At 37.5% G+C, this 15664-nt stretch overlaps 1 protein-coding gene across 1 annotated transcript in view; it reads right to left on the bottom strand.

The window, feature by feature from the left end:
- dap (death-associated protein) overlaps window positions 1-8127 on the bottom strand; it is a 10338-nt gene extending 2211 nt beyond the window's left edge. The window contains exons 1-3 of the mRNA XM_077624575.1: window positions 7909-8127; window positions 6048-6156; window positions 1284-1326 (exon numbers count right to left, since the gene is read on the bottom strand). Of these exons, the coding sequence (XP_077480701.1) occupies window positions 1284-1326; window positions 6048-6156; window positions 7909-7963 (207 nt within the window). The 5' untranslated portion in view covers window positions 7964-8127. The remainder of the gene's footprint in view (window positions 1-1283; window positions 1327-6047; window positions 6157-7908) is intronic.
- Window positions 8128-15664: the final 7537 nt, after the last annotated feature.

Genomic DNA, 15664 nt, shown 5'->3' with positions numbered 1-15664 from the left:
ATTCGAAAAAAAATGTGGGATTGCAATTTTAAAACATGAAAAGAAAACTCTACTGTCAGAACATTGTCTTCTTTTTCAATTTGTTTGATTTTACTTGCAACTCTTCCCTGCTCCAATTTTCTTCCCTTATCTTTTATTCATATTTCCCACACATGAAAACACAGAAGGAAAATGTACACAGTTTCAAATATTCAAAACCCAAGTTCATCAATTGCATTTACTATGAACAAGCAGAAGTGTGTGTGGGGTCAAAGTAGGAGATGCCAATCAATACTGTTCAAATTTCCCAACGCGCGCATAACGTGGCCACGTGCGGTTTCACTGTGTGCAGGCCGTATTTTTTAATGGGAAGCACACATCCTTTTCACTGCCCACTAACATTAGTACTTCTGCGCAGGCTGTGTTGTAAGGCTGGAGGCAATCGGTTAGGATGAATCAGGGATGTGGGTTTTCGAAAAAGTCGAGATTTGACCGAAGTTGTTGTTACTTGTGTTTTTTTTCTTTGTATGCATGGTATGCCAATGAATAGTATGAGCGTGGGGTAAAAGACGCCGCCAAGTTTTGCCCCAATTCGTCCTAGCGCTTCTTTGCACGCTGACTTTATTTTTTCTGAAAACAGCGTTTTTGGGAAATACCGGTTAAAGGTGTTATTGATTTTCGAATTGTGATTCTGTCAAAAAAACAAAAAAAAACGGTGAAACTTGGCATGGCCCTTCTGAACGGCCAGATTCAAAAGCCTGCCGATTTTTGTTGAAATCCAGCAGACGGCAATGGGGGCGTGTTGGTTTTTATATTTTATTGGTTTTCTTTGCTATTAAGAGAGCCATGACGTTGAAACTCCAGATTAACACCCCTGACGGCAGATTGCGAACGTGTCGAATTTGGCGTGTTTTTCCCCGTTAGTGAAGAATGGTGCACGCGTGGTGGAGCTTGCTCTCCAATACGAGAGGAGTATACTACTTACTATATACATACATATACATATATAAAATGTTACCCTCCGGTATACGTCTGGCGTCACCCAGCTTGCGAGGTTAGCAACCATAATTGTTGGGGGCGGAGCGTTTGCCAAAGGTCAATAATTAACACAGGCTTACAGCACTTGCGAATTAAAGTGAAAATAACATGATATGTCGCCCCAGATATGCCTAGCCAAACTAAAAAAAAGTGACTTATAATCCAGAAAATATGGTAATACATTTTTCCATTATGATTATAAAACCTATTATTTCCTCTACATTCAAATTAAATTGTCTGGACATGTCTAAAAGTGTGTCATTTACCTTGGTAATCACTCCAGACACAATCACTGGTGCTTTGGGAGGACTGAAAATAAGAAAAGACAAGTTATGCGCAAAGACAAAACAACATACATTGGCCAGGGTTTAGGCCATGGGCTTTAAATGTGTTGGGTGTGAGTGTAATGTAGCATAAGAGGGTAACAGTTTATTCTAAGTGTTGCTAAATTTACCCAGGTAAATATCAGAACCTCTACAGAGATCAACTACAAAGCTCCAAGTTGTCTGAACACACCATTTACAGTACGCAAGCTCTTCAACATTACTCAGTCGCAGACAAAAATGTACACTGGATAGAGTCGTCAAGGGCTTAAGCAGCACCTATTCATCCTAGCCAAAGTGTGGGGCGAACAGCTCTTGCGTGTCAGGTGGTAGGATGGTGGGTTATAGGGAAACAGAAAAATGGAGCAGAGGGAAAAAGCAGGCCAAAATACACTGAGGAAAAATGGTGTTGCCTAAGACGTGACTGCCATCAGGGCTCTGAACTTACATTAGCACGACACACAATCCCTTCTGTGCAATAACTTCAGGGTGTGCAATATTTTACAATATTCTACGTTTTTTTCTATTATCTTATCGTGACTTTTTTAAATTACTCATTTATGTTTTTATTGGGAAACGCACTTTGTAGAATAGCGCCACTAGTTTCGTTAAACAGTTGTATAATGACAATAAAGGCTTTTGGACTTGACTTGAACTGTGAGTGTGCAGGCTTAGCTAACTGTTTTGCTGTGTCTCCCCATTTGCGTTTCACAGTTAATTTAAAAATGTACTGATGCATATATTGAACAATAATAGCTGACGATGCAATACATTTAAAATGGTTGAAGGATTTGACCAACGCCTTTCAAAATACCCACTCTCTTTTCCGGCAAATTTTGTCTTCCTTGATAACGTCCCCATGTCTTTGCATTGCGATAAAAACCTACTACAAAACTTTATATCGGCCATAGAAGATGATTGTCAAACTAATTTTATCGCAGGCCACATCAGTTAAGGAAAAATAAATAAAGAGGGATAACATATTCAATTTGGTATTTTAAAAAAAGTATCAATTTGATGGATAGGATTTCTTGGGTCACACAAAGAGACGTGGCTCCATAGTCTCGAGTATGACACTGGAGAACCTCAAAACCAGATTGAGGCCAAGGTCAAAAATTTTCCAGCAGCTGCAGCGTATTGCGCTGTGCTCCATCACATTATATTTCACGAGTTTGGCTGCGTTGCTCAGTGTGTGGCGGGCCTAAGGGAAGCAAAGAGGGCAAAGAAGGACATACGGAACCAAACACCTTTATAACAATAATAATAATAGATTGTCAGATGGGAGGAAATCGGGATGGAGGTGGGAGAGCATAAACTAAAAGCAAGGGACGGAGGCAAAGGAAAAGACGAAGAGAGCCAGTCCACAGCTCGACCTTGTCATGACAAACGAGCGCAGCCGACTAATTTTACAGTCTTGCCTGACGGTTATGGAGACCACCTTGAAAAATCACCTCCAAGACATAAGCTCTAACCAACTGTTATTAAAACTAATTTACAATTCAGATTTTGAGATCTATATATCTATCTATATCTCGATCTCTCTCGATATATCTCTATATCTCTATAAATCTCTACCTCTATATATATATATATATATATATATATATATATATATATATATATAGAGGTAGAGATTTATAGAGATATAAATGACTCTATATATATATATATATATATACACACATCTATATATCTCTATATCTATCTATCTATATCTCTCTCTCTATATATATATATATCTATATCTCTACCTATATATCTATATATACACATCTATATATCTCTATATCTCTATCTATACATCTCTATATCTTTATATCTCTATATATCTTTCTATATATCTATATATCTCTATCTATATATCTATATCTATCGTTCTCTATCTATATATCTATATCTATCGTTCTCTATCTATATATCTATATCTATCGTTCTCTATCTATATATCTATCGTTCTCTGTCTATATATCTATATCTATCGTTCTCTATCTATATATCTATATCCATCGTTCTCTATCTATATAGCTATATCTATCGTTCTCTATCTATATATCTATATCTATCGTTCTCTATCTATATATCTATCGTTCTCTATCTATATATCTATATCTATCGTTCTCGATCTATATATCTATATCTATCGTTCTCTATCTATATATCTATATCTATATCGATCTATATCGATATATATATATATCGATAGATCGATAGATCTCTATCTCTATCTCTATAAACAAATTCACTCACTTTGCGTATTGTGAAAATACTGTTTTTTTTAAATATATATTTCTTAAACACAGACATGACTTCTTGTAATTGCAACTCACCAGCTCTCTTTCTTTTGCCCCATCTGTCCATCTGGACTAGCTAGATTGGGTTCGGCAGGTGCTCCCTGACTACAATGCTTCACTGGTCACAGCTGATGTGAAATTTATCCACAAACTACCTGCTTGACGTCCATCAGTGTGACTCATGGAGGGAAGAATTTGAGTGGGGGTTTTACTGATATACTGACAGTTTTCGATGAATAACAGGGCCGCTTATTCATTTTATTCACACCAAAAATTTTAAATAAAAGAACTCTGTGACAACAAGCTGTTGTTGTTGTGGGAGGTTCCAAGTGGAAGTAGAGCAGGGCACAATGTTACCGGGACAATTTCAAAATAAAATAACAGATACTGGACATACATTTATTACTTTTTCGGGGATTTCTTAACTTGGATCTTGTTTTTGTGTGTTGAAACGGTCATTTGCATATTAAAAGGGTATCATAACCTGAAAATGTTGGACCTAGAGGCATTCGTAAGTAGAAGTATGACTGTATTTCTATTTTTGAGTAACAAAAACATCTATATGCAGTTCATTAAATTGTGCAGTTGTACTGATACTATGGTTGGTAAGTGTATACGCATAATTTGGTATAAGTACCATGTGATTGAGAAAATGTAAATAAAATTATTGGACTGGAGGCAATGTTCTCTGCACATTTGCTGTTCACCATGCTTGGCACGTCAAAAAATTGATAATGTTGTGGTGTGCAATATGTGGACAAATCCTCTATTATGATATAGGCCATTTTATATAATGATGGTGATATGTTTTTCTGTAATTTGAAAAAATATGCTATGACAGTTTCAACCCCTCACTTTAGTTTGCAATTAAATTAATTTGCCTTTATTCTGCCAACAAAAAGAATTGTCTACCTGCAATATTTAACATAAAGGCATATATTTTCCATTACCCTAGTGAGGATAAAGCAGTTCAGAAAGAGTGAATGAAAGATATATTTTGCAAAAAATAAATAAAGATATCTATAGGATATAATAGGAAGCATTACAAAAATACTTTCAGTCATTAAATGAATGCAACAGAAATACTTAAAGTGTAATTTAGGTTTCTATAGATATTTAGTACTAACCAGGCCTTACATTAAATTATTGCACAAAAGTGGCAGGATTATAAAAATGATTCTGAACCATCTGTATTAAGTCCATATGCAGCACACCCACTGCAATAAATCAACAGTCTGAAAATATACTGCAGTGACTTTAATATACGTTTCATAATATTTAATAAATGCACATTGTAAAGACATTATTTTTCTAAATAAAAAAAATTGCATCCTTATTTGCCACATATTACACTCATCTAAAATCTGAATCAATGTTTAATGAAGCACTTCTTTTTCAAATATACATATTAAGTTCTTTCTTATATGGTTATTAAAATTAAACACCCTAAAATTATGAGAGCCTCCACACCCCCTGTTGACGACCCCCATGTTGTGAATTACTGCTATACTGTGACACGTGTCAGATGAAGGGAATAGTGCCCCAAATTTACTGCACTGGGCTTTTGTACATATTTATGATTATAACTGTAATTGTATTGGATTGCTTTACTTAGTGAATATTTTTTGAGAGTTAGACAATAGTAATAGTATGTGATAAGTTTAGAATTCCTTAGACTTCCCTTATCAATCATTCAGTTTTTTTGTGCACCATGAGCGCTTTCTCTCACTTGACAAATCCCAAGCATTCTAATTTAGAGGCATCTTGAAATGACCATACATAGTCCAAGGTTTAAATATTTTTCCATATGCATATTTTACATATCACTAGAATCATAACTAGGATTTCACTAAGATGATATATTACTTTAACCATAAAAATGGTAAAATGATGATAGAAAAATAAAGAGCTCCTTAAATATGGTCTAGTATAGTAGTTTCCACCCATTGTGTGTGGAAAATTATGCTATTTAATAAGCCAGCAATTAAGAATTATGCATTTACTGCAAATGGGTCTTTAGTCATCTATCAATGCTTGTCACAAAAGTGAAAGAAAGTAAATGCTTCTCAAGTAGATGGTAAGAGGTGCAAAATCCCTCTTAGGAGCAACCATTTGCAAAATTATATTTTTTGTGGTGTCTTGGGATCTTTTTAATGAGAACCATGTGTACGAGTTGGAAAGTTTTTAACGTACTACTTATGCAGAAAATTGGTTTTGGAGTGATAGGGAATACAAGCACTCCAACTCCTGAGCTGGAGGTGCAGAGTTGGTAACTTGCTCAAGAACACCTCAACAGTTGGTGGGAAGAAACCCAGCAAAGGTCTAGCAAGTATAGATCACATCTTTACATTCGGTCTCTTGCGGCACATTGTACATAAAGGATACGTACTGGAATATATATTCCAGTGAGGCTTACCTGCTGCTCACATACTCCTCCTCATCATCATCATCATCAGTTTTAGGTGGGGGCTCCGGATTAGCAGGAGGCAGGTGTTTCTGCACTATCCTCATACCTCCAGCCTTCACTATATGCACACAAATAGATAAGAAGTTTCATTCAAGAGGTTGTTACTACCAAGTATAAATCACTCTCATTTCATCTCTTAAAGGCCCACTATGCAAGCTATATGGCCTGGTGCTCGTAGATATCTTTCAAGAGGGACATGCGGTGAGAAATACAGAGTTATGGTGTTCTCATAAGCAGCCTCTCGCATACTCGGCCACCCAGGCGGCCGCATCGGGAGCCATCTCGTATGCTCAAATTTCTAGATGTCAATGTGTTCATCGTGCGCGTTCTTGTTCAGGAAGATATTCTGCACCGACTAACGGGGGGAAAAAACACTGAAAAAAAAATGCAACGCTCCGCCCAGTGCTCGTAGAGACATTACACGAGGGAGTTGCGACGGCAAACGTATCTCGAGGTAAATATTTGCTCAGAATTTTACTCGTATCTCAAATTGCTCGTATGTCGGGGCACTCGTATGTCGAGGTATCACTGTACGAAAAAAATCGACGTACGAATAAATCGACGTACAAACGCAGTCCCGGAACGCATTAAGCTCGCATCTCAAGGTACCACTGTATATAAATATAGCGCGTCAGCAAACAATGTACCCAGACAGTCAAGCTGTCAGCGTCATATAGCGACATCTACAGAATCTTGAATTTAGTGCATACAAAAAGCTCGCCGACTAATTTGGCACTACGTCCACTTTGAGGAACATTTTAGACTTTTAACTGCGCCCTATGTGAGTAAATATATGCCCTGTTGCATTCGAAATTTTCAGGTTACAAAAGCAAATGAGTGCCTCAAGATCAGAAGATCAAAGTTACGAAATCCCCCCAAAATTAAAAGCACATCCTTCACTGGTCGTATGATCGCCCATTATGACATTTGTTTGAAAGTTAAAACCAAGCAAGCAGGTAAGAACCAGTAGCGACAAATTCTGTATATACTTCCTATTCATTTTAAGACATTAATAAATAATTTTATGATCATTTTCTCTCATTTGTGTGTGTTTCCCACATCTTTCTTACAGAATTGGGACATTTTGAACAATTTTAAAGGGTTTAGTTGGTAGTTGTATGAGGAATGTGGAACCAATTAAAGAATTTACATATAAAGTACTGCTCTACTTAGGAAATTTTCAACTTACAAAAAAAGTTCTGGAATCAATTAATTTCGTAAGTAGAGGTATGACTATATATTCTTAATTTTACATGAGATTTTCATATGGTGGTGTGCCTTGAGATTTTTTTCAAAGTAAAAAGTGTGCCTCAGCTTTAAAAAGGTTGTGAAACACGGGTGTATGCAGTGTAGCTCTTTGAACTTGGTACTATTAAACTTTGAACTGAGATGGTCAACATTGTATTTATCTGAGTTTTATCAGTGCAGCTGCTGAGGGCGCCGTGGCCTGTCCACGCGTCTCCCTGATCACTGACCTCCACGTCATCATATACTATCATTAAAATCTCGTTCTTTTCCACCAAATCTCCAACCATTCGTTTAAAAATAACCATGCAATAAGAGATGAATGATTGGCTAATAGCGCATGACTTCTTTATCCGGAAGTACAAACGTGCTAGAAAAATTAGCACTGATTAGAGTACACATGCGTGCATTGTCGGTAACGCGGTGTTGTCAATCGTATAATAAAAGTACTATGCAACGAATATAGAAATACTAGTGCATAATACCACATTTGATTTTTTTAAAAAAAAGTTAATTTGGCATGGATATGCACAGAAGGCTGTAAACAAAACAGTAGCATTCTTACCTGCAGGAAGATGTCCACCCTTGGTTTCGATCTTTTCCTTCGGTGGGGACGACATGTTTTAGACGTCGAAGTGCCTTGATGCCCAATCTTAGCTGACACTAGATTGTCCTCGCTTGGTTTTCAGTCCAAATTCAGGACGGAACTCCAGTCCACAGTCGTCAACGTGGCTTTTTCCTGAGGATTGTTTGGGAACTATGCGTCATGACGTCACTGGTCCAACGTAAGTCAAGTTTTCAGGACATGCCCCCTCTCGGAACTTTATTTATACATTGTTAACAAAGACGTGGATGTACTGGCGCTATTAAAAAAACTTTAAATATCCACTAGGATATACAAGGAAGTCTTAAATATGTATTTTCTGAACATTGCCTACAATTATTTTTAAAATATCACAAATCTGTTACTTACAAATATCACGTGACTATGGTTCAATGACGCCCTATTGGCTGCCATATTGTGGGGCCCCCACACGTATATGCACTAATGCCTTGAGATATGAGCTTAATGCGTTCCGGGGACCGAGCTCGTATGCCGATTTACTCATATCTTAAATCAACTTTTTCCATAGAAAGGAACGAAATACAAATTAATTCGTTCCCACCCTCTGAAAAAACACCAAAAACAGGATATTACAATAGAAAAAAAATATTGGTTCCAGTTCACCATCTGCTAACAGAGTAACAAATAAATATCTAGTGGTTATGATGTTCAATAGTAAAATGAGACATTATTCAGGACAATGCGGAGTGCACGGAGAGGAGAGAGAAACTTTTTGGATGACAACGTGCTCGTAACGTAACATAAACATAAATATCTAATTCATCAATTTATATATATATATATATATATATATATATATATATATATATATATATATATATATATATATATATATATATATATATATATATATATATACATATATACATATATATATATATATATATATACATATATACATACATACCTATATATATATATATATATTAGTCCAAAATTTTGAACACATTTATGAAATAAAAAATTTGGACTAATATACATATATATATATATATATATATATATATATATATATATATATAAGTCCAAAATTTTGAACACATTTATGAAATAATATATGGCAGTAAGGTAATCCAGTGCATAGGACAAAATTCTACCACACAGCAAATGTCAGTGGCTCTTTATCCATGCAAGTGCACAAGCAAAAATATTTTTTCAAATATGTTTTTAAAATGTTCTTAATATTTAAAGCTGCTTTCAGACAGTCATGCTACTGCTGTACTGGCATGATTGTCTGTTTTTGAAACTGGTTAATGTTGACAAACTAATCCTGTCTTGCCCGAAATTGTCTTTATGCTTACTGCAGCAAGAAGCCTGGTTGATAACTATCTAAGATTAAAAAAAAATAAAAAATAAAACTTCCTGTGAGCATGCAAATCACCAGCAGGAGCTGTCTGGAATGGATAATGTTAACTTGAAGTCAATGTTGCTGAGCGGAGTTCGAAATGTTTGATATTTGTCTCATTCAGGCTGTTCTCAGAGCCGCGCAGCATGTGAACGGAGTTATTTGTATGTGTTGGCAGAGTGATTCTGGAAGCCATAACAAACTCGGAAATAATCCCAAACAGCCTGTGGGCTAATTCAAAATCTACAAAAGACAGAGCGTAATAATTATTATGCTGTCCCATGCATTTTATATGCCCTCTTAAGACCATCGCCTGAGGATGGGTTTCCTCGAAATAAATCTACATCGCCTGAGGATGGGTTCGCCTGGAATAAATCTACATGTATGTAATGCATTGTGTGTAGCGTGCAGGGAAATGAAAACAGACGATAATGTAAACAGCTGAGTTATTTTTCACCAATAAACCCTCCTTAACAAATCCTGCCACAAAGTTACTGGTAGGCCTCGGGGCTTTGGTCCTTGGATGTAGTCCTTGCATTTAAAAGGTAATTGTAAATATCTGGGTAATTCAAATTATGTAAGCACAGCATTAAATCCATAAAAAATGGAGACAATAAATCTATCGAACCAGTCTGAGTAATCTTGTCAATGTATCACTCAAGACTTTCTGAAACGCTTTATCCTCATTAGTCTCGCGGGTTGACGTCAAGTTGAATTGCAAAACACGCCAGTAGAAATCCAAACTGGTTCTAGTTGGGCCGCTAACAAGTCACAAATCCACGTGATAGTAAAAAAACCTCTGCACAACAGAAAGGCAATTGATGGTTCTTTTAGTTTAAAATAGCCCCTGAGCCCCCTTAATAGGATAAAAATCACCCGTCCATTTGTTTGTATGTCCTTTGGCAAATATGGTACACACAATTGAACAGAACAGAAGGAAAGTGGAACTTTCAGTGTTCAGATGTAAGCACACTGCGTGACCGGACGTTTGGTCGCCGGACGTTTGGTCGCCCGGACGTTTGGTCGCCAGACGTTTGGTCGCCCGGGTGAATATAATTTTGAGAGCTGGTTTCAACAGTAGATATTTAGATATTAAACTCTCTCTCATGAATATAATTTTGAGAGCTGGTTTCAACAGTAAACTCTGTCATGTTGTCAAACGTCCGGCGACCAAACGTCCGGCGACCAATCGTCCGGGCGACCAAACGTCCGGGCGACCAAACGTCCGGGCGACCAAACGTCCGGTGACCAAACGTCCGACGACCAAACGTCCGAGTACCAGCACATTGTGCCCAGAAGAATTGACTTTCAATGTCACTAAAGCTGAAAACTAGCACACAGATTCAAATAAAGCACATTTTTTCTCCTTTATGTGTCATTTTGGATGATCTCTCAGTTTGCCATTGACCTTTTCTTCCCTGATGTACATATAAAGAGCTGTGACTTAGCAAGGTGAGCATTCATTACTCAAAGTGTATATTCACTGCTCTGGTAGGAAGCTTTTCAGAAGTCAGTGATCTCAGCATCTGCACCTAGCTGATATATTAAGTGTGTGTGTATGTGTGTGTGTGTGTGTCCTGGCCTTGAAGAGGGGCGGCACACAGCTGAAGTCTAGGAGACAGACAGAATGAGGACGTCACAGGTGAATGCTTTTGCTAAAGCTGACAGGTTCATACACCGCTCTCAAATTCATGAAATCATGCCTTGGACACAACTTTCTCACTGAAATGCGCAAATGCAAATACCTGGCTCTCCAGCAGTAACACTAATATGCATGAATAGGGCAAGTCCCATCTTCAGGAGCCTAGACCAGGGGTCGGCAACCCAAAATTGTGAGAGCCATATTGGACAAAAAACACAAACAAATGTCTGAAACCAAAAATAATAATAATTAAAAGCCTTAAAATGAAGGCAGCACATGCTGTATGTATTTATATTAGACACCTATCAAAAAGTTAGCCACAAATACATCATGAGAGTTCATGATTTCATGTTTATTTTCCCTGAAGTGTATTCTGTAGAGAACAAGGCACTACATGACTCCTGTTGTATGATACTGCCTCAAGTTTAACTTCATGACAATATTAATGAATTATGTTTCATTGCATTGATGAAATTAAATACATGCAATTAAGAAATCAGATTTTTGTTGTCATTTTTATTGAGGATTTGTCAAAACCACATCAAAATAAAAAATGCACAATGTGACCATTCACCATTTGTGAACGATTTCCCACTTTATTACTTCCTGCGTTCCAACAAAACTTGCAACAGTAGTGGAGTTTGGTAATGCAATCCGCATATTAAATCTTTTTTCCACTCCTCTAATATCTCTAGAAGTAATGCAATTGCACTTTTTCCTCTCTTTCCCAACTGGATGCTCGGCTGCAAATGTAGCAAGCCTTCCTCGAGAATGTCTTTCCACATTATTCTTTTTGTTATTTGACAACTTCTCGCTACAAAGTGAAAATTCAGGCAATCCTTCCGCATTGGGAATTCATGCAAATGATTCGGTTCAACATCGAATCCTCTGTTCATTCATTTTGTGAACTGCTTATTCTCACTAGGGTTGCAGGGGGTCCTGGAGTCTAGCCCAGCTAACTATGGGCACCAGGTGAAGGAGACCCTGAATGGCCGGCCAATCGCAGAGCATTAACGCTCATACTCATACATCGTGTGCGGTCGATTGGTCGCCGGTCTTTTGGTCGCTGTCTTTTGGTCGCCGGTCTTTTGGTCGCCCCGACCGCGACAACGGGCGACCAAAAGACCGGCAACCAAAAGACCGACGACCAAAAGACCGGCGACAAAACAAGGTAAAACAACACGGTCTACGCATCAATAAAAGCCAACAATGGCCATGAGCAGTTTCACTGAGCCGACGTGTGAGTGTCTAAGAGTTTGTATGTACATGCGTTGTCCCTTTAAGAAGCTACGTCAGTCAGGGTCTTAACAAGTTCTCCAACAAAAAACAATAAAAGTCCAGGAAATTTGGAGCTTTTCTTTAGCCTAAGAATTACTACGGCATTAAGTATGACTAAATAGTAATTCACAGTTGTATTTAGGGAATTTGAGCAACGATTTAAATGGTAATTATCACTTACCTTCCGGGCGACCAAAAGACCGGCGACCAAAAGATCGGCGACCAAAAGACCGGCGACCAATCGACCGTGTACCCACATACATAGGGGCCAACCAGCTTACCTCGCCTATTTTTAGGACATGGGAGGAGGAGAACATGCAAACTCCACACATTGAGGACCTACCTGTGATCGAACCCTCGACCCCAGAACTGTGAGGCCGATGCGCTAACCACTTTTCCACCGGTCCGCCGAATCCTGTTTTCCCCAGTTGAGAGCTTTTGGGGTTCAAATAAACTTCTGGTTATCTTTTTCGTGTAGAGTGTCTGTTCTTATGTGGGATTTATGTCATTCAAAAAGAGGACGACTTTGAATTGTCTCTATAAATGTGGTTGTTATTTTCTTTACAATCTAGATCAACATTCCTGGCAAAAGATACACCTCACCACCTTTTATATTCTGTGCAGCTTTCATTTGTTATTTGCGTAACTTTGTTTTTCATTAAACATTTAACTATGCTATAAAGAAAACTAAAGATACATGAGACAATTACAAAATTAAGATCATTGAAATACAGTGAAATGATTGCTCCTGAGTCTCTAAAGAACTGAAAACTGAGCAAGACAATAAAGTGGATATTAAACAGGGATCCACGGGCAATCAAAACTAATTACCTGTGGCTCCAAACAGCAATCTTAACATCATCGAAATAATGGAGAGAAATTACCCTGCGCATGATGCCACCAAACACACATTTAACTCACCTCTTGTTGACAGTAATGGGCCAATAACTGGGCTATTTTATAGAAAATTCATGTTTAGCTGATTCCCGTCTTTGCCGCATCAAACCTGCATGTCCTGCAGGTGGAATTGAACCTTGAACGCCAATGCCAAAAACAAGCTTACATACTCCAGGTGGCCTACTTCTTAGCTTACTCAGTTCAAAAATGCCCTGAATGCCAAATTGTGAAGTTTTCTTTTGAGTTATCCTCAGTAAAAAAAACGCAAAAGTTAAGATCGACAGCAGAGTTAAGAAAATAGTCAATATTTATATTAACACTCTGAAAGTGGCAGCCTACGAAGCCTTCCCGCATTCTTTTTCAAATGTGCTGAATGCATAAATAAGTGTCTGTTTTCTAAAATGCTCTTCATTCCAAGTTAAAGGTGCTGGTGATCAAAGGCTGTCTGCATTGCTTCCAAGAGTAAAAAAAAATAAAAAAGTGCAGTGGAGGCACATCTAAGGAGGTCGACAGGGTGAGAACCTGTGCGATAGAAATGTTTCAAGCAAAAACCTTCTAAAGTCACTTCATATAAGTGAAAAGTTATGCATGCCCTAGCATTCCTGATTTATGTTGCCAGTTAGTATTGGAACATCTAGCACTTTATTTCACTAAAATATTAAGTAGTGTGCATCTACTTTGCTTTAGTGTTGCGAAACAAATTGACTGGCATCACCTGCTAAGAAAAAAAAACTGTCCAATCATTTTAAAAGAACCATCAATCTAATGTATTCCTCTGCAGTCATAACTTTCAAAGGTCACATAGTCTATAAAAATTCTTTGGTTGACTCCATGAAAAAGGAAAGAGCTAATAATATTGTTCGTAATATATTCATTCACTCTTCCATTTACCGTTCGGCTTATCCTCACAAGGTTTGCGGGGGTGCTGGTGCCTTCCCCAACTAATCGCAGTGTCTGTGTATAAATATCTGACCCTACAATTCAGACTTTTTCCAAGTGGGACACAGTCACACTTTCAACCCATGCGGTTTGAACATTCTTAATTGCGTCTAGGAAGAGTTTGAGCACGAATGGTTGTTTGTCTCCGTGTCCCCTGCGATTGGCTGGCTACCAAGTCAGAATGACCTCCACCTGGTGCCCGTAGTAGGCTGGGATAGGGTCCAGCAAACACTGCCCCCAAACCCCTGTGAGGATAAGCGGTTCAGAAAGGAAATGAGACATTATTCAGTACAATGCGGAGTGCAAGGAGAGCAGAGAGAGACTTTTTGGATGACAACGCGCTCGTAACATAACATAAACATATACATACATCTATATATGTGTATATATATATATGTGTATATATATATATATATATATATATATATATATATATATATATATATATATATATATATATATATATATATATATATATATATATATATATATATATATATATCTTCCAAGATGGCGGCGCGCACTGACGCAGCGGCTCACAAAGTACGGACAAATAGGCTTAAAGACAGTTTTTTTCCCCACATCCATCAGAACTCTAAATTTGCGGTAACACAACACACATTCCCTTCTGAGGTAATATGAAAAGATGTTTGGGTGGTGATCTGCCTCCTCCTAGCTGACTGAAGGTAAGTGAAAGACAGTGAGAGGTAAGTGACCTGTATCCATAACAGCAGAATGCCAAATTACAAGTCCGTAACTATCACTTATTTAGGTCTTTTGCCGAGTAAACGCAGCTTATGGAGAGGCACCACCAATTTCGTCATACGCGGTTTCTGGGTGTGATGACAAGTAGGCTTTTTTATGTATATATATATATATATATATATATATATATATATATATATATATATATATATATATATATATATATATATATATATATATATATATATATATATATATATATATATATGTATACGTATGCGTGTGTACGTGTGTACGTGTGTACGTGTGTACGTGTGTACGTGTGTACGTGTGTACGTGTGTACGTGTGTACGTGTGTACGTGTGTATGTGTGTAGTCCGGGGGAGAACATGCTGACTCCACACAGATGGACATTACCTGGATTTGAACCCAGGATCCCAGAGCTGTGAGGCTTTAGTGTTGCGAAACAAATTGACTGGCATCACCTGCTAAGAAAAAAAAACTGTCCAATCATTTTAAAAGAGCTAATATTAGTTGACAAACTAATATTAGCTTGCCCAAAATTGCCTTTCCCCTATATAAATATAGCGTGTCAGCAAACAATGTACCAATACAGTCAAGATGTCAGCGTCATCTACAGAATCTTGAATTTAGTGCATACCAAAAGCTCACTGACTGATTTGGCACTATCTTTACTTTGAGGAAAATTTTAGACTTTTAAGTGCGCCCTATGTGAGTAAATATATGCCCTGTTGCCTTTTTAAGGTTTATTATTGCTTAATCAGGGGAATAGCAATCACTATTAAGGAGAGCCATTGACCGAGGTTGACATGTTATGATAACCCATCAATTGAATAAACAGCCTCAAACAAGGTCATAATGTATTACCA

Source organism: Stigmatopora argus, chromosome 17 (assembly GCF_051989625.1).
Source record: "Stigmatopora argus isolate UIUO_Sarg chromosome 17, RoL_Sarg_1.0, whole genome shotgun sequence".
NCBI lineage: Eukaryota > Metazoa > Chordata > Actinopteri > Syngnathiformes > Syngnathidae > Stigmatopora > Stigmatopora argus.
Note: the sequence above shows the minus strand (reverse complement) of the source record. Positions and strands in the feature narration are given on the sequence as shown.